Genomic DNA, 20,847 nt, shown 5'->3' with positions numbered 1-20,847 from the left:
AACAGAAAATCATGAATTGGCAGTTTATGGGTTTGGAGACATTCACCTAGATTCAGGGTTAGTGCAGCATTATATTTCTTGGGAAAACTGGGAAAAGAAATCCAGAAAGCTTACACCAGCACCGGAAGGATGGTGAAAGGTGACATGTCCTAAAACTAAAGTCTCGTCTGATCACCAGCTTTCTTATCTGCAAAGATGATCTGATGCATCTCCTTCGAAAAATGACCTGTAGAGCATCTAGACCAGACACTCTTAGTAGCCACACACCATGGAGCCAGAATACTGCAACTTAGCCATACGCAGCTTTCCTGAGCTCCCGTGACAGCACACCAGCACACAAGTCTATCTTGCATGGTGCGATTTTGTCTATGAGAGTTGTGCATAGGTATGCAGGATTTATGGCATTTTCTTTTAATAAGCTAAACGTTTATAAATCTATAATTATGCTTTTTAGTTTTGAACAAGGGAAAGAACCGCAGAAAAGCTTTTTTTCTGTAAAATATACATCAATAATTTTTGAAAATGCAAGGATTCTGATATGTGCGCTTCTCTTGTGTTTAGGAATGTTGTTTTTCGATTGTCATGAAAAGGTGACATACTAGTCACAGCCTTTTTACACAGGACTAGTCACAGCCCTTTTACACAGGACATTGTTCCTATTAAAACATTTAAACAAGTCAGACCTAAATATCCATGTACATTAATGACTGGCCTTCTTCTATATGTGCTGCTGAAGAGAGAAACGTCATAAATGATCTAGTTATCTAAGACACTAAAATAGTGTTACATAGTCATGTGTGTGCCCCTAAAGGTTCAAGCTCAGGCAGCTGGATAAATAAACAAAATGATTGCAGCTGTGTGAAGAGCAAGCCCTTCTGTGGAAGGACGCAACTTTTGACCAATCAAATCCTATACTTCTGGCTCCCAACATGTGGGTGAAGCTAAAGCCCCTGTCCTGGTGATTCTCACATAATTGTCAAGTGACAGCTGTGCTGTCGGCCGACCATAAAAATGTGAACGTCAATGATTCCAAGCCCAGGGTCAGCATCACAGGAAAGGGGTGTCCTGAAAACACAATTATGATATCCAAGGAAAACTACTTTATGAATCAATATGCCAAACAAAAAATGAGGATTTTAGAATATGTATGGCTTTGCACAGGATAACAGGCCACAGGGGACAGTACCATACATGTGTCACATGTGGAGTGTTGCAGCTTGGAACACGTCTATGTGTCTTATATACATTTGAGTGGACGAAAAATCCTTTTGTTTTGAAAGGTAGTGCTATATCCAGTGAAGAGTCCATGGAAAAAAATGTCCTTACCATATCCAATTGTACACCAGAATTAGCACAGATTGGAGGATTTTTTATTACAACTGAACTCTAAATCAGGGGCTGTGTATTCAACAAAGGAGGGTCACAGTAATTTGGTTGTGATAAAAACATGCAACAATATCTACTCCACAATATCGACAACCAATATGTTATCAAGGTAAGTATATGTGGAGTTAATAATAATACATTTACACTTCTCTATATAAACTTACTTTGACAATTTAATGTTAGCCGATATTGCAGCATCAATATTTTTCCAGGTTGATCTATATGACCAGAATAGTGTGATATATAGCCACTCAATAACCAGTGCTTACTTTGTGAAAGAATAAGTGCTGGTGCCCAAAATATTCCACAGAAGCCCTTGACTGGCATGCCGAATAACAAGACTTCGTAGTGTTGGTTCCACTTCATGCCTCTTTAATCCATGACCATACACTCCTTGTTCCTTTACCTTATTCTTGCAGGTTCCTGCTTACTCCCTTTATCACTGTGTTTCCTTCTTTCTCTTCCTCTCTCTTTCCCCCTTTTGTGTTTTTCTCTCTCTTGCTCTGGGTCAGAGTCTGATGAGGGAAAAATAATTGCAGGTTCCCAGAAACAAGCGCCGATGAGCCCCACCTGCAACCACTGGCACATATTAAGCATTGTCAACACCTCTAGGGTGTTGCAGAAGTCTTTTAGACTGTGTGCTATTTTTGTACACAGTAACAGTGCTGAATGCAAGCCATGGGAATTTGACTGGTCACAGATTGGATAAAAGTTAAATTAGCACACCTGGCAAGTCTTAGATATTTTTCCTTCACCCCCGAATCCCTTCAGGTCTCATTACGGGGACAGAGACTTACAGCCTGATTCATCATACTCCCGTTTTGCGAGCCCCTAATAGCGATTAATAGCGAATCGCTATTAAGGACTCGCAAAACGGGATTGATGTAGGAATATGCAAAAAAAAATTGATTCCTACTAATTCCTTATTTGCGATTAACAAATTGCTAATCGCAAATAAGGAATAACTCCCCATTCATTCCTATGGGCCAAAAGGCCCATAGGAATGAATGGGGAGTATTCCTTATTTGCGATTAGCAATTAGCTAATCGCAAATAAGATAGCGATTGAAAGGGTGCTAGGGGTGTCCAAAGGACACCCTGTAGCACCAGGGTCGGATTGGGATCACAATTCGGCCCGGGCACTGACGAAAAAAGTGGCCCACATTCAAGAGGCGTGGCCCATATTTAAGGGGCGTGGCCCACATTCAAGGGGCGTGCCCTTTCATGAAACACTATTTGCACAGACAAGGAATGAAAGTGGGAGGATACAGTTCTTGCACAGGACACAGGGCAAAGGTGCCAATGGCCTACATGCTGAGCAACTAAAAAAAATAGCAAGGCCCCTTTCTGTCACAAAATTATTCCAGCCCTCCAGCACAGGAGCACCTGAAAAGCAGGAAAGCCCCTGCTATTACTAACCTACTTAGCCCTCCCCAGACCTTCAGCTCAGGAGCACATGAACAGGTAAGGCCCCTGCAATTAGTAAATTAATCAGCCCTCCAGGCCTCGCGAAAATGTCCTGGCAGGGGAGCACAAAACACAGCTTTCTGGGTCATCCAAGGTAGCCAGGTAGCCAGGGGGGAGGCTGAGGTGAAGCTGGTGCATGGGAAGTGCCTTCCCAGTGTGTTCTGGCAGTTTGAGTGTTTACCATTTACTGTAGTATTACCCTTGTACCTGTGTATGGTACCCTTTTGTAACTTGCACACGTCACTTTTCTCTGGTATCACACTGTATGCTACCTCTCACTTTTGTTTACTTTAGATACTTGCACAAGTGCCACCATTGCCTACGTAACGTTTGTTCTTGTGCTGGAGTGTCTGCCATTTATTGCAGTATTATACCTCTACTTGTACTTTGTACGCTTTTGTAACCTGCACACATATCACTTTTTCCTCTTGTATTGTACCGATTGCTACCTCATGTATTTTGGTTGCTCACTATTGTCACTTTTGATTCATGTAACTTAACGTTTGCTTTTGTAATTTGTCCACTTGTAATTTTTCTCCTCATGTATTATTGCTGTTCCTTGTGTGAAGCGCTCTGACACCTTCGGGTATAGTCCGCGCTATATAAAATCGCATAAATAAATAAATAAAATAAAAAAATTCCAAACATCACCTGGCCCCCACAGCAAGACCCATTCTTCCTCGCCCACTATGCCCTGAATGTGAAGGGCTGTGGGCGAGGTGCTAAGACTAACACCGTTTCTGGTCTGCATGGGCACCAGGGGGCCGAGGTGCAAATGGCTCAAAGGCCTGAGAAACACCTGGCCCCCAGGGAGGCCGATTCTTGCAAACAATCACCCCTCCCCAGCCCAGCCTCAGCTTGATTGCTTGGCAGGGCAGGGGTGAAGGAGAGGGCACAGCTGACAATCGCTGTCCGGCTGCACAGCGAGGCTGCTTTCATTTTCTCAGTCTCTGTCTCCGTGCACTCTGTGGGCCGTTTTTTTTCTCCCCTTTCCTAGTCCACTCTCTGTGGACTGGGACAGAGGAGAAAAAAACGGCCCACAGAGGGCACTGAGGCACCGGCCCTTTGGCCCATTCCCGAATGCCCGCCTTGCCAATCCGCCCCTGTGTAGAACCCCTTAAATGCTAATATGAACAGGGGTTGCGCACACACATGTCCAAAGGACATGTGTGTGTGCAACATGCAACTCAGAAAAATGCTTTTAAAAGCATTTTGCTGAGTTATCGCTATTTACCACGAGGTTTGACCTCGCGGTAAATAGTGGCCCGAAATTGCGATTTCGCAATTTTAAAATGGATGATGAATTGCATTTAAGGAATCTCAAATAGAGATTCCTTAAATGTAATCCATCGCAAATTTGCGAAAACGCAATTACCGATTTTTGCATTTGGGATGATGAATCCCAAATGCAAAAATCTCACTCGCAAAGGGCCAGATTCTCCGAATCTGGCCCTTTGCGAGCCGAATCGGGCTTCATGAATTAGGCTGAAAAAGTCTGTTGTGGGTTTTTACACATTTTCCAGAGTTGGCCAGGAAGCTCTATGTGTTCCATGACACTAGTTGGCATTCAAAAACTAAACAGCTTGTTACGGTTAATAGATTTTTAACCTCACACTCTGCCCAGTTTTGACACTTCTAGCCGAGACAGGGCACATATGAGGTTTAACATCTTCTGTAGAACCAGGACACGAGGCCTACTTGTCTGCTGTGGAACCAAATGACGTCGATTCTATTCATTTCTTCTCCATTTGACCGAAAGCAGGTGTTTATAAGGTGTCCACCACGTTTGCCCCGCGTTCAACGACATTGGGAGTGCTGAGAGAACAGAGTAACAGCTGTACAAAAAAAGGAAATGCATTGAAACTCAAAAAACAAAAGATGTACTTACCCTTTCTCCAGGATCACCAGGAGGTCCTGGAATTCCAGTGGGTCCGGGAATTCCTGGTTCACCCTATTGAGAAAAGGAAATTCACAGATGAAGCGACTGGGGGCAACCTCTGATTATGCTGGGGTTAATGAGTATGAAAAATCACACTCCTTCGTTCTACCTGCAAGAGTGTGCTGCCCCAAACTACTGGTTTAGAATAGTATTTATTCGTATGTGCATCATTAAAAATGCCTCAGAATGTTTGCTTAAAATGCCGCACCTTTCATTCTCGAAGTTGAGCTGAGGCCACAAATTACATACAATTAATTTCTTTCTATGAATCCCTTTTTTGTGTTGAGATTCCCAAAAATGTGCATCGACCTACCAGTGCAGTAACATTTGCAGCGGTGGACAGGTATACATCATTATTGAGACTTCGGATTTTCCGTGTTTACTGAAGCTTTTAGCTACAGACACATTATTTTGTTTCTGTTATGTATTTTATGCTGTCAGACGTGACTGCTAGGCCAACAGGTGTGTGGTATGACGTATAAGAGAATGAATGGACCAGTTTTTCTACTGAAGTTTTAAACAGTTTCAATGTACATGGGTACTAAAATGTGAATGTCATATTAGTGTTTGCGTATGAGTTATGTTTGATATGTGGCTTCTTATCGCACTAAAACCCACGCGGCATCCAATGGCAAGTGCACAGTTTCAAAGTGCACGAGGACTAAAATGTGAATGGCATATGGGTGTCTTGTATGCAAATGATGCTTTATATGGGACTTCCTGTAGTGCTAAAACCAATGAGATGTCCAGTTGCAAGGGTATCTTAATCAGTTGAATGTGGAACCATATTAGTATCAGGTTCATTTCCCCCACAAAATGTATACTAAGTAGGATAACTACAGATGTAAAGAGCATAAAATAAATATGGATAATTTACAATGGAAATCCCTAACAGATAAATATCTTAATACCAGGAGCCCTAAACATATTAATTATGCCTTCCATTGTCTTAAATAATTCACTGAAAATGTGGGACTCCTTCAATTGAAATACTATATTTGTGCTCCCTCAATAGACTAAACAAAGGAGTACCTTGTTGTTGAAGGACAGCACATACAATTGGGTGATCATTCTGTGCGGTGATGGAAGTCACTGCTGGTGGTTTCTGATCAATAATAATAATTCAAACTGTATACAACCCATAGTGTCATTGCGAAACGAAAGGAATTGGTCCCAAAAGTCTTCACCGTTTGATTTTGATGAATTTGAGAATTCTGCAAAAGTGAATGTATTTTGCGTGGAATGAAGCAGCGCGCCTCCAGAGACCCGCATCGGACCTGAGAACCGACCATCAAGCATCACGCTCTCTGTGGGATGGTTGATGGGCCTGCTCACGCGCACTTTTTCTGCTAGGAAAATGAAACGGCCGCCCAAGTGTATTTTTACGCCCAGTGATTTCCAGGTCAGGGATCGATCAAAGTAAATGTTTTTTTTTTTTAATCTTAAGCATTGATTGTCCTTTTGAGAATAAATAACCCGACATGCAGCCTCTGTGCTGAAATATTGTTGGCAGTCCTTCTGACTTACTAGACCATAATAGGATCATTCATTACTCTCTGCCTATACTTGTCTTGACACTCCATCTCCACTGGAATGTTCCATAAATGTAGGGGATGTTTTGCCCTCTCCTCTGTCTTTATCCCTCGATTCTCCATGCAGGTGCATACTATCAGTCAGTAATTATACAAGGTAAAGCCCTGGTCTGGCATTTGCATGTCAACTGCTGATTTAAATGCCCCACCTGCCACACTTGAGATTCTCCCTCTCTAGAGTCAGTTGCAGCCCCAGGTTTCTGGTGGGGGTGGATCATCTTGCTTGGTGGAAGTCTTTGAGCGACAGTTGGTCAATGTGTACCCGACTACTCACCCTATTAAGGGCAGTTGTTTTGAAGTACATGTTTCCCATTGGAGAGCTAAGTAGAAAATGTGGCAGTCCCAGACAAGAAATTAGGAAAATTATCCGCACAAACTGGTGGAAAACTCATCAGCCTAGTTATTTTTGTTTATTTTTAATAACTGAGGGGCGTATTATCAAGGGGGTTTATCTCCGCTTTTTGGGCTTTAAAAGTCAAGAAAGCGGAGATAACATTATCTCCCTATTACCTAGCTGTCGCTAACACCACTTAGCGACAGCTAGTAGGAGATAGCGACCATCTTGGGCCCCGCTTTGCATGTCAGTGATATTTATCACTAATGACATGCAAAGTGGGCGTGCCAAGATGTTAGCGACTGGAAACAGTCGCTAACATCTCTATCTCCTATTACCAACTTTTGGAGATATTCGTGCTAAGCGGGAATATCTCCAAAAGCTAACACCTGCCCCGGAGCAGTTCTTAACCATGTTATCCAATGGTAGGTGGATAACATGGCTAAGAGCATTAGCTCGGTAATGCATGAATATCGCTGACTTTTCAGCGATATTCATGCATTATTGCCAATTTTTATCGCATTTGCGCTAAACCTTGGTAATACCAAGGTTTATCTGCGATAAAAATCACCGCAGCTCGGCGATAATTTTTTATCTTTAACCAAGCAATAGCGATAATTAACGCTATCGCTTGGTAATATGCCCCTGCGTTTTTTTCACACAGACCTTTGCTGTGCAGATGCATGAAATATGGAGTCTACTTGGCCAAGCGTCCATGCTTAAAGTGGAGTGGTGGTAGTTCTGCAGAAGGCACAGAGATCCAGACTTGGCTGGAATCTCTAAATACAGCAGGCAGTCACTCCCTAAAAGATACAAAGGCCAAAGACTGTGCTGACCTGGTGGGTGGGTGGGCAGGCTGCCCGCCAAACTCTAAAGCAGGCCCTAAAAGTTATACAACGGTCATCAAGGTAACAAAGGTTTTTCAATTTTTCAGTTCTTTGAATTACCAATAGAAAACGTCAAGGACTCTGGCAAGTGACAGATTTATCAACGAAATATGGCTTATACCTTCTTTAAAAATAAAATAATTCTGCCACTGTCTAACATCATGCTGAGCTCTGAACAACAAAAGCACTATATCCCGCAATTAATAACAATATAAATCTTTTTAAGCATGATGAATTTCTGTCTTAGACAAGTAAAACATGAGCAGGGCTGAAAAACATGTGGGCCTTATATTTCAACAAGTTTTCGAGTATTTCGTTTTATATTCCATTTGTTTGAGATTTTGTACTCGTCAGATAAAAGTGAATTGTTCCACTTTTCCTTTGGTGTTTACTTTCCCCCACACCTTCAGATGGCTTTAAAGTTATTTAATATTAAATATTCTAATTATTTCAGCTATGTTTCCAGATACATATTCATGTATATTTGAATCAATGTATTAGTGAATTCTTTCAGTCGTACATTGATGTGTGGTTGTAGGTATAAAACTACCTGCATTTTTGTGACGCAATCTGTTTCCGGATCTTGCTTCAGTTGATAACTGAATAAGAAATATGTCTTGAAATTACTATAATTATAGGATTTTGGACTGCCCTTAAAATGAATGTGTGGAATTAAATTTTAACCTTTTTTTTTACCAACTCACTCCCCCTTGATATAATAATACGTAAAATTCCTAATTCCTGTGAACAGTTTGTTCAGTTTTTGACTTTGAAAAAAGATGTCAATTTTTATTGATGAAAATAAGGTAAGGAATCAAACTCCTTTTATCTTCTGTAAAAATGAGAAGGAAATAGAGGAAAACAGACAGACACTGTGAACAAAGCATTTATTAATGATAGCCAGTGGAGGCAGAATTGTATCCCTGTTGGGGCCAACAGGACAGTGAATGGAATGAAACTTCAGGCATATAGGAGCAACTGGCATTTATTAAGGCGGTGAGCCTGATAGTCCAAAATCACAGGTTCCAAAGGGACTCATTAAAGACAAGATCAGGCAATCTACTGTATTCCCTGGCGATAGAGTGAAATATATGTTTAAAGTTGTGGCGCCATCAAAACAGTATGGCTTTCAGAAAAAGAATGTATTGCTGGTCTAGTAAAGATATGAAGTACATGACAGTTTTAGAGGATTGTAATTCTAGCCATGAGGAAAAATACTTTTTGTCTGATTGACCTGCAGTTTAGACATTTATTTTAGTCCATTTTCAGTGATAGAGATGTAACTAATTAAATGCCCATGATGAAGATCTCAGATGTGATACGTACGACCTCTAAGTGGCGTCGAGTTTTATTGGGGCCCCCGTCAAGTCAAGGGAAATTGGTAATTGCACTTGAGGTACGCCTCTGGGCCGCCCCTCACAAGTGAGGGCGATATTTCTGGGTTAGGGATCTTGACACCGGTTACGACCTTGCCGTTGGCCCTTAAACGTTAGGATGTACAATTTCAAAATTTCAAGTAAATGTTTTGTAGGATGTTAGTTCGGCTAGGAGAACCTTTGTATTAGAGAATATGTTAAGGTTAGCCAAACATCGCAATGTGGTAATGAAATTGTACATAATATGAAACTGTTTATTTAATGTTTTAATTTTGTTTCATATTTTAATAAATACGGCCGGGAGGGTTACTCCCTCCCGTCTTCCAAAGACTTCAGAACTGTTTCCGGTTTCCCATCCTTGGGGATTGTGTTGAGAGGGGGTGGCGGGTATCTCAGCCATATACGTGTTTGATATTTATTCTGATTAGAAGTCAGCACATTTCTACATTTTTCAGATGATATTGTTTCTTCATTGGAAAAATATTTCTCACCAACCCCTTATCTTACCTGAGACGACCAGCGACGATTTGTGACTAGATTGTAGGGACAGAACAACCTGTAGTCAATAGAGTCATTTTAGCAGCACCAAGTGGGTCTCCTGTTCTAAAAGTGGACTTCTGTTCTTTCACTATATAGTCTTATTAGAGAACAGTCTGAAATCGATTTGCCTGGGATGAACCAAATGTGCGATTTGGAAAAAGGTTGCATTTACCAAAAAATGTACTTACTGGATATCCTGGAAACCCTGGGGGACCATAAATCCTCATTCCCTATAGTAAGAAAAAGAGATGCAGTTAATTAAACACAAAAACGAACATTTACAATGGCAAACCTTACAAAGTTCATTGTCTACCTGAGGTCACAAGATGGAACATCAGAACAACTTGACTCTGCTAAAGGTGGCTGTTTGGATTTGTTCTCACAGATTTCTTGTAATCATTTTCCATTTTTGCTGTTTAATTGCACTCATTAATGCAGCTCACTTCCCTTCCTTATAAGTATGTCAACTTTCTTATATAAAGTAAACAATAAACGATTTTAGGCACTGACTTATAATGAAAAACCACTATAGGACATACAATTCTCAAACCTTTATTTCTAAAAAATTTAATATTTGAGAGCCTTTCTTACTAACATTTTATTTAATGCTTGAGATCAGCAGGAAGACCTTTAACTTTTTCCATACATGGGTTTGAATTTCCATTTCTTTATGTGAAATAAATGTTTATCTGGACTGCATCTCTACATTTTTTTCTGTGTTTATGTTGTGTTGGCATAGCAATGTCTGCGGTGGTTTTAGCCCTGTTACAGTGGTTATATTTGTTTCAGCTGCATAATGAATTGTCAGAGGGCAGAAGCAGTGAAATCCTTTCTGTAAAATGCACAGAAAGATGTATTATTTGTGCCACTCATTGCCAGATGGCATCTTACATCAGGGATCGGTGAGCTCTGTGGCAGCATGGCCAAATGCCTGCAGAAGCCCTAATGCAAAAACTATTCGATTAATGAAATATACATTGTTATTTGTATATTCAGGATGGAAGCAGCAGGTGGGGCGGGGAAAGAAAGGGGCTTATCTGACACAGTCAAATTCTTGAGAAAATAAACACAGCACACATTTTCAGTAGTACAGTACTCCTAAAAAGGAGGGGAAACTGTGAACTTTTTCCCAAGAACTAAGTTAGAAAATACAATTCACTCAACAAGTAGCTAATCAAGGCAAAATAGGGTCAGTAGACGTGCTGTAGATGGAAGCAGTAGGGCCCTGAGTCATAAAGGCATGTCTACACATGGGTTGTACTTAAATAAGCAAGCACCCTCTTTTATGATGACAAATTCAAATACATTTTTAGTTACTTCTGTGTTTTTATGTGTAATGAAGTTTTTAACATATCTAAATTTTACTGGGCTGTATATATGTACCTTGCACTTTTATGGTTTGATGGCCAAATAAAGGTTATTGATGATGATGAGTACAAATTCATAGCAATGTATTGGAAATCCTGACTTTTCACTTGTGAATGCTGGCATGTAAACAGTGCCACTACTGCTGGAGGAGTAAATCTGCCACAGGGGCATGTTGTGGATGAACACCCACAAACAAATAGCAGGCGCATTCCCACCCTAGATTCAGTTGGAGATTTGCCAGTGACAGGAGTATGTATCCAGAGTGGGAATGGGGAGCCCCCCTCATCCTCCAAAATTAGTAGAGAATTGGTTCCCCAGTGAGGAAAGTATGAGAATAACTAAAAAAAAGTTTTAAAAAAAACTAAGTAGGTTCAAAGCTATATGTTAACTAATAGCAAACACTATATTGAAAATAAGAAAAGCATTTAATGAGAAATCTATTAAAAAAATAAGATCTAATTGAAAAAGGGAGAACCCCTTCTTTCGGCGGTTTTTGGAATACTTACAGGCTCTACCATCGCAGGCTCACCCTTCTCTCCTTTCATGCTGGTTTCCTGCAATGATAATGAGTAGAATGAATATCAACAATGCTGATAGGCATTGAGTGCAATTGGTCTTATATTTTAAATGGAATGGCGGAACTCCTATCTCAGCCACATTTTGCTACATTTCCTAAAATTTGCTACAAAGGTCTTCTGTTCCAAACGTTCAGCTCACACATCTACTACCGACTAGGGCTCTTATTCAGCAAAGTTGTGAATCAAAGAAATTGTGATATGCCGAGTTTTGGCTCTGTTCCAGTGTAATTTATGTAAAACAGGATCACTTAATAATAATAGGGGTAGTTGTAGAGGAACCATAGTGGTCATTGTGGGGGACTCAGCACACACTGGATTGAGCCCACTCTAATATGTCACGTGCACATTAGATATGTATAATGCACAAAGCTTTTACTATGCCTGACTCGCACTATCCTGAAAACTAGATATTAAATCTGGTTATTTACTGCTATGATGTAGCAACAGTGGGAAACACAAGTTTGGTGCTTGTTTGTGCTAATAACCTATATTTAGGATTTTGCTAAATATATGTAAAGGCTAAGGCAATGCTTGAACATTGTTGTCCACCTCAAAAACAGATAAAACCTACATTTGTATGGGAACATGCAGAAAAAGAGTATATTAAGCATTTTTTATATATAATTACTTATTAGTAATAACCAGTAGTGAGATTGTAGTTAGTACTGTAGTTCAGACTTGTGGTCGATCAAAACTCCTTACCCAACGTGCCTAAAACAACTGTTTTTTTGCTAATGTTCTTAGAATTAGACACAACTTTACATGCTCTGAATAAGTATTATTTGAAGCACCAGTAAAATATATATTTTAAATCATTCTCATATGGCAATGACAAAATTAACTAATACAACTTGCTCTGCACACTCTGGTTGGGGCCGAAAAACTGGCATATTATTCTCACGCAGCTTTATTATATGCCACTGTGAGTGTGCCTTCACCCAGGGCTTTAAGTGGGCTGGGTTCCTCCGGGCCTGAGACCCGGTAGTAATTAAAAATGGACATTGAATTGAGTCTCTATTGGGCTGTCTGTTCATGTCCCTAACCTTTTGCCATCAAAAACACTAATCTATTTCTAAACAATGAATGTAATAAATGTTAGGACAATCCACATCAGAGATTTAGTTCTCATATATATTTAACATATTCTACATATTTTACTTTAATATTGTATTCCCTAATAGTGTTGGCTATTTCTAGGATGCTGGGTGTCTGTATTTATTTTGTGCAGCATACTACTCTCGATAGCGCATACTTTGAACCAAGTTACCTCCAGGTGTTTATAACAAGTCACAATTAAGAGATCTGGAGTTGAGGCTAAAGGTAGTGTGAGGTTCTTAGAGGCCCTGTGTCAAACGATGGGCAGCTCCATTGCGCCCACAGTGCACATGGACTAGTGTATGAAGATGGAAGAGTTGGTATAAAAAGCCTTTGTCTGCCCTCGCAAATTTGAGAGGATCTGGAATCCATAGAGGAATGAAGAGCCCATCAGTTAATAGGGAAATGCTAACCTTAACTGGCACTCTATCCTTATTCTGAGGCTGATGGTCTGAGCACGTCAATCGAGGGTGTGGGGGGGGGGCATGTTGTATGTTGTATGTAGCAAATGCTAATACAAATATTTATATAAAAAGTATTCAGGACACATGGTCATTCAATCTTTGACATCTCTGTAGAAGGCACAGAACAATGGTATTGTGTTCCAATTGCAGTTGTTATGTGCAAATGTGTTTGAAGGAGGTATACAGTTGCCTAAACATTGACAAGGCAAAAGTAAAAGAAAATGCAGTGCATACAAGAGAGTGAGTGTGCTGTGTGTTTGGAGTGTGGTGAAATGAAGAAGATGTAAGGAAGTCCATTCAAAAGAAGTGATAAGAGGGTGCTGATTAGAAAAGAGATACGGTGTAAGATAGCAGATGATGGAGATTTGGAGTTAAAAAGAGCATGCATGTCTAACACAGAGTGTATATAATTAGAGTGAATGAGCCAATTTGAAGATCACTACTCCTCCACAGGCCTCAGTAATGTTTAATTCACAGTCTCTCAATTTCAGAATATAACTATTTGTAATATTATTCACAAAAAAGTTATTCACTTATCTTAAACAGTTAACTCGCACTTACAAAGCAAACAGTTCTGGCTGTTTTACATATAGGTCAGTTGTTTTGTTACATTTGTAGATGCAACAACAAAGCTCAGAGGAACCAAAATACAGTTCGGCTGACACACTATGGGAATCACAGAAATGCAGGTTGTGTGGTTAAGCCACGCCCTTAATGACATAGGCCATGCCCCTTTTAGAGACCCCTCACATTTGTATCTCACAAAGCCCTGCCCTCACACACACTGCAACATATTTGTTCCTCCATATGAAGAAAACTCATAGCTCCATATTATCCACATGTCTCTGCCATCCTCCCTCATTTCAATAATGGCCATTGGGAAGGAAGTTTTTCTCAGATGCCATAGGATGAACTGAAGATGATGCAACCCCTGCTGACACACAGTATGATATTTAGCAATGGCCCATTCATGCAGTCAAGTAATATTCCTTTTGTGTCTCCACATGGATTTTAGAGGTATAGTAGTTTAGTAGCTGAATCCTAATTCTTCCTCGTTGATCACAGATATCGGAACTATGTACACATACTTTATTTCTACACAACTGGGTTTGTGATTCACTGCCATAGGAAAAAGTTTAAGGATCTCTTTCTTCGGATGTGGCCAAAGCAAGCTTCCAAAACCCATCTATGACTGCAAGATGTGAGCATCCATACATGAAGTAAGCCTTAGTTGCATCAAAACATAACTGAAATAGGACAATGAGCTTAGCAAATTTCCCATAGATTTTTTCTCACTCACACTATAACAAAAGCTGACCTCACACCTGGTCTTGCAGCACTCCCTGATGCTAGTGCCACTTTCTCATGGGTTGGAGAGTGCATAGTCTCTGGGTCTATGCAGTGATTTTCCAGTTCCTGGCAAATGACTCCATGGTGCCCTGACCCACCCGCAGGGGAATTAATCCTACAGTGGTGACATGACATGCCTGCCACTTACTTCTCCTCTTCGGTTGTCTATGGTGCTCTGTTGTAATGGAACATGACATTACTGACCTTCAGAAGGGTGGAAAATAGGCTTCTAAATCAGAATAACAACAAGTTGCTCACTATTGACCCAATTCTCACATGTCCTACTCTTGGACAGCCCAATCCTGGTGTTCTCTTCTAAAGGAATACCCCTGGAGTAGATAAACGTGAACTTCTCTGGATGCTTCATCCTCATAGGCACTCCTGTACATAACTGGCTCCTCCTCGCTTAACACACTCTGACTTCAGGCAACTACACCCCACCTTGCGCACAGTACCAGCAATGTCCTGCCCATGCTACTCATCAAGCATCCTCCTGTTGCTAGGAAACTGTCAGGTTATCCTACCCACACATGATAATCCTTTAAACTGCCACCACCAAGTACCAAAGGGAGGATGTACACCACCTATTGCCCCCCTCAATAATGTTTACTCTTCCCTGATCTGCTCACAGCATCATCAAAACACTGACGCTGTAGTGTGGGATACCAATGTGCAATTAGATATGATTGGTTAATGTTGCCCTTAATGTGACTAGGAGTAGGCAGGGAACCTACAGTGGATGCCTGTGTATAGGGATGCGGAGAGTCCGTATTGGAGATTTAATACTGTACATCGTCTCCATTCGATCAGGGATTCTGTGAACTACAGAATATCTGTGCAGCTCCCTGTGGTGGCTTTGGAAACACAACTGCACACTTACCGGTGCTTCCTGGGTTTCCACCTGCCCTCGTTCGACAGGACCAAACCTGTCATTATCTTCCTCATTGTCATCATACTCCTGTATCTCATACTCATCTTCATCTCCTTTCTGGCCACCAGCTTGTTCCTCACCAGTTACGTACTCTTCGAATACCTCCTGTGTCATGAACAGAAAAGTTAAACAAGACTTTAGCTTCCTGGTGCCTTTCAGAAAACATGTTTACTTTTAAAAATACTTGAAAATAGTGGACCTTTATAATTGTTTTGAAACTTTTTCTCATTAAACACATTCATGATGATCATTAAATTCTGACTTTTTTTTTGGTTAAGCTGTTTTATACCACATCACATTATTGAACTCGAAAAGCAGGCAATGTCGGGCGGTAGGAAGGAAGCCGATAGATGACCAGATAGGTAAAATGAAATGAAAAAATAAATAAAAAAACACTTACCTTGCACTCGTTGCATTGCCGAGTTGGCAATGTGGCAACCGAAAGGTAAGTGGTTTTATTTAGTTTTTTATTTAATTTTACCAATCAAGTAGATTGTCGACTTCTCCCCCACCCCGCCCGCCCCTTGTCCCACCCCACCGCTCTTACCTGTGCTGGCCAAAGCCTGCTTGAAAGGCAGCAGAGAATTACTGAAATGTTAGTAGCCACAAAGAATACTAAAAAACATTTAAATACCGATATGGGTAAAACACAAATTCTGAGGTTTGGTAGGAAAAGCGCATTTTTGACGCTGAGTATCTGGAGGACAACAATAGAGCGATTAGGACATACAATTGTCTGAGAATAGTTCTCAATCCCACCAATATTGGGATCTTAACTTTACAACTTTGACTAAGAACGTGCAAACTACAATCACTGGTTTGAAATTGTTCAATGGACAATTTGTAGTTAATTTGATTACATTGTAGTCTTTTCAATCACAGGTAACGTTACACTGTTGTATGCTGCAGTTGCTTATATGTGTCGGGATGACAAACGATTGCATCTGATCCTGTGCAATGGGCTGAGATGTCTGTCAATCATGCAAAAGTCTACTCCGTAATCCTTACTTATGTTGGGGCTTAGTCGGCCACCGCTTACTTAACCCCTTTGAAGCATCGAACGTTCAGCGCCCAGTGCTGAACGTTCGAATAACGAGTGCGGTCCTGTCGGCCAACGGTCGTGCGCAGCACTGGCAAGGTAGTGCTCGGAGCGACCGTTGGCCGACGGCAGCGCTTAAGGGGTTAATGGTGGCCATGATGGCAACGCTCTACTGGGCAAGAGTGAATGGGCTGATAATTCCTCATTACCAGGTCTGATATGGGTGGAAGCAAATTCAACAGCATTCAAATATGTTTTTCGCCTATGTCCTCAAATCACAGGGCATGGTTTATATCTATCTTTTAGGTAGTGTTAGTCTTCTTCATAGGATAATGCTGAAAAAATAGCTAAAGGAATAGGTCACGGGAATCAGTTTTAACTATGATAGGCCGATGCTCGGGAATCTGTTTTTTTTTTAAACCTAATTTGAATATCAGATATTTATTACTGAAGCCCCAAAGGTGTATTCTTGGAACCTTGAGCTCTCAGAGTGCGGGAGGGCTATAAGAGCATTTGATTCCACCTGATGCCAGTCCCAGAGCTGTCGTCGGGGCACGCAAAAGATCAACGTAGTAAGCTTTGTAGGCCGTGTTCTATTAATGCAGGAACACATTCTCTTATAATTTCATTCTCGGTCCTAGTTTAATTGACATACAAAGGATTTACTTGGGGCAAGTATGGAATGCTAATAACTTCCGCTCTGTGCCTGGTGTCCTTGAGCTGCTTGATAAAAGTGACAATAACAAAGCATGTGCTGTGGCAGTAAAATTTAAAGACTGTGTTCACAGCAGTCTAGCAGGAGCGATGTCATTCAAGATGATAGTTGGTATAAATCACTTTATGTACTGTTAAGCTCCCAGCATTGATGAGCAACGCAAATTTTAATTATTTTTATGAGGACTAGAATCATTAATGAATGAACTTGAGGATATATGTGTTATATTTTTTTTAATAAGTTGCAACCTAATAGCAGTTAGATACTGCACTTAAAATGTAGAGTAAAAACCCACAGACTCGATTTCAAAGTCAGAATGTTAAACTAGGAAGGTGAAGTCATCCAAGGGATACAATGTAATAGGAGGGGAAACTCTTGAGTGGTAAAATTGATAGCAAATGGTTAATACGATATCGCATTTGAAACAAGAGAAGGCATGGTTAACAGATGAAAATGAGTACAGAACCAGTGGCAATTACACAAATGAATGTGAGTACATTTAGGAAAAGTACAATGTCTAGAAAAGGTATCACTTATGGGAGCGACTGCACCATTAGGGCATTTGAGGCAACCAAATGCCCACCAGTCAGTTTGCACTGATCACCGATCTCAGTGCCTGACCTTGGATTAGTCTTTGAGCGTAATTATAGTACTTTATTGCATGGGTGAATTTTTCGAATTCGCAAATTTGTGGATTTGCAAATTCGCGATCTGCAAAATTCGTGAATTTGCGGGGTTTTTTTGGCGTGTTAGCGGGGCGATTTGTGTGTTCACAGGGCGCTTTGCGTGTTCGCTGGTTTTTTTTGCGTTACCGCTCGTTGTTGTGCCATTCTGCCCTCTGCCCCACGCGTTTTTGTGCCCTTCTGCCCTCTGCCCCACTCGTTTTTGTGCCATTCTGCCCTCTGCCCCACTCGTTTTTGTGCCATTCTGCCCTCTGCCCCACGCGTTTTTGTGCCCTTCTGCCCTCTGCCCCACTCGTTTTTGTGCCATTCTGCCCTCTGCCCCACTCGTTTTTGTGCCCTTCTGCCCTCTGCCACACTCGTCTTTTTGCCCTTCTGCCCTCTGCCCCTCTTCTGTTTAATTTTAGAATGGCGCCGGCAAGCTGCCAGCGCCTTTCTAAAATAGTTACTAAGTTAGCTTCATCAGGAAGCACTAATAGATAAAATAAAGCAGGTGCTCGAATTCAGTTAAACTCGAGCACCTGCTTCTATTAGTGCTTCCTGTTGAAGCTAACTTAGTAACTATTTTAGAATGGCGCTGGCAGCTTGCCGGCACCATTCTAAAATAGTTACAAGCTTGATGCTTGAACTTTTGCCCCCCGGATCCGTTCCGCTCGCGGCTTCGCGGATTTTCGGTAAATTCGCGGGAGATTGCGGATTGCGAATTTGCCAAAAATCGCCAAAATCCGTGAGCCAAATGGATTTTGCGCTCATGCTTAGTACAGAGTACATGAGGACAGTAGGTGGGCACAGGCAAGGTACCAAGGGGTCAAGGGGTGCAGGTAAAAATGCCAAGGTCACTACTTCCCACACTTGATAGACTGCCTACCAAATGTTGCCAATGAGGGAAGGGGAATTGGGCCTGGGTGAGACTGAAGTGGAGCTCTATTATCTTTTCCTTCTGTCTACCTGCTCCATGTAGCGCCTGCAGCTTTTGTATGCGGTTTTATGGAACCTATGGAAGTTTAAATTGGCAGTGATGCTGAAACAGAGCATTTTGTGATCCCGGCCTGTGATGCTGTTGCTTGGACATTTGAGATTACAAAGTGATGTATTATGTGGACCAGGGATTTACGGCTGAGCCTGGACATCACCAGGTCGCATCAATTAATAATCAGCCACTGGAAACGCTACTCAGCCTGAGTGGGTGTACCTGGGCATCAGATGATGTTTCTGGCATGTGATGGTATACTTAGCCATCTGGGACTGTGAAAGGGTTATAAGGAACTTGAACTAAAAAGAATAATTTACTAAAATGCAGAAGCTGCTTTATTCACTTATTTATCTGTTTATTTACCCATTATTCGTTTAGCTACTTAATTATTTAGCTTTTGTATACATTTCATGAACTTCCATCACTCATATGTATACATATATCATTCTTCATATTATATACACAACATATTTTACCATTTCTAAATTATATTTACCCATCCCATTATTTACTTTGTCTAACTTTTCCCCAAGATTCTATCTAACCTTAGTTAGATTTCCTAACATACAATGTCCACTATTCTCCTTTTCTCTTCTTTAAACTTTGTCTTTTATTTAATTTCTCCTATTCCCTCCCCTTTCCTTTATTATATGCAAGTTTTTTCTTCTTCATATTATACTAAAAATGTTAAATACCTAGACTTTTATGGGTCTACTATAATGTATTATACTTTTATGAATGTATATACCTTTAATCTCTCAATAAAGAATTATGACACAAAAAAACAATGCAGAAGCTGTTTTTTTGGGGCCAAACTTCGGGCCCGATTCACAGAACTAACTTAAGACAAAATCCTAAACTTACTACCATTTTGGTATTCACAGAAGGCACTTACTCATTTTGGTATTCACAGAAGGCACTTACTCATTTCTGTATTCACAGAAGTTAGGAGTCCTAACGTTAAGACTCCTAAATGCCTTCTGTGAATACCAAAAGTCTTAAAGTTAGGATTTTTCTCAGTTTAGGAGTAGTAAAGTTAGGACTCCTAACTTTAGGACTCCTAAACTGAGAAAATTCCTAATTTTAAGACTTTTGGTATTCACAGAAGGCATTTAGGAGTCCTAAAGTTAGGAGTCCTAACTTTACTACTCCTAAACTGAGAAAAATTCTAACTTTAAGACTTTCGGTATTCACAGAAGGCATTTAAGAGTCCTAGGGCCCGATGTAGGTAATTCTAAATTACCACTTCTAAAATACCGAATCATACCGATTCGGTATTTAAGAAGCGGTAAATTAGAAGGGGGGAAATGTAGGTATTTCAGATTCGGTAAATACCGAATCGTTAAGATTCGGTATTTACCGATTCTGTAAATACCGAATCGGTAAAGCCCATTGATTCCTATGGGCCTTGAAGTCCATAGGAATCAATGTGGAATACTGAATCGGTATTTACCGATTCGGTAAAGTCCGATTTTTGCAAGGGTGCAGGGGGTGTCACTTTGACACCCTCTCGCACCCCAATTCCGGACTTGTGTGCCAGGTGGCACACAGACATGCCCTAAGGGCATGTCTGTGTGTCACATTGCACAGGTGTGCATGCACAGATGTGCATGCACACCTGTATTCGGTATTTTACCACCCAATAGGATTGGGTGGTAAAATACCGAATCTGACTGGCCTTTGGGACTCGGTATTTTACAGATTCGGTAAATTTACCGATTCGGTAAATTTACCGAATCGGTAAAATAGGCCACCTACATCAGGAATGACCATTTACCGGTCGGTAACAGCCGAATTCGGCTGTTACCGGTCGGTAAATGGCCACCTACATCTGGCCCCTAAAGTTAGGAGTTCTAACTTCTGTGAATATCGAAATTAGTAAGTGCCTTCTGTGAATACCAAAATGATAGTAGGTTTAGAATTTTGTCTTAAGTTAGTTCTGTGAATCGGGCCCAGAGTATTTTCAGAATATGATATCTTTGGAAAGCAGTACACTTCCAGGTAATGACTAGCTGCTATTTGGCTTCACTAAAAGTTACTGAAGTGAAAATATACCATCTGAGTGAAAATCAAGTCTGCTTTTAACAACCGATGAGCTCATGTATGAAGAAAATTAGCATATTTACTAAAACTA

General features: G+C 40.8%; 1 protein-coding gene across 1 annotated transcript in view; it reads right to left on the bottom strand.

The window, feature by feature from the left end:
- The window catches only part of LOC147748151 (uncharacterized), a 648,568-nt gene that overhangs the window by 283,518 nt on the left and 344,203 nt on the right, over positions 1-20,847 (bottom strand). The window contains exons 8-11 of the mRNA XM_086959041.1: positions 15,256-15,411; positions 11,395-11,442; positions 9,709-9,750; positions 4,741-4,803 (exon numbers count right to left, since the gene is read on the bottom strand). Coding sequence (XP_086815167.1) covers positions 4,741-4,803; positions 9,709-9,750; positions 11,395-11,442; positions 15,256-15,411 — 309 coding nt within the window. The remainder of the gene's footprint in view (positions 1-4,740; positions 4,804-9,708; positions 9,751-11,394; positions 11,443-15,255; positions 15,412-20,847) is intronic.

Source organism: Lissotriton vulgaris, chromosome 1_1, assembly GCF_964263255.1.
Source record: "Lissotriton vulgaris chromosome 1_1, aLisVul1.2, whole genome shotgun sequence".
In the NCBI taxonomy this organism is placed as follows: domain Eukaryota; kingdom Metazoa; phylum Chordata; class Amphibia; order Caudata; family Salamandridae; genus Lissotriton; species Lissotriton vulgaris.
Note: the sequence above shows the minus strand (reverse complement) of the source record. Positions and strands in the feature narration are given on the sequence as shown.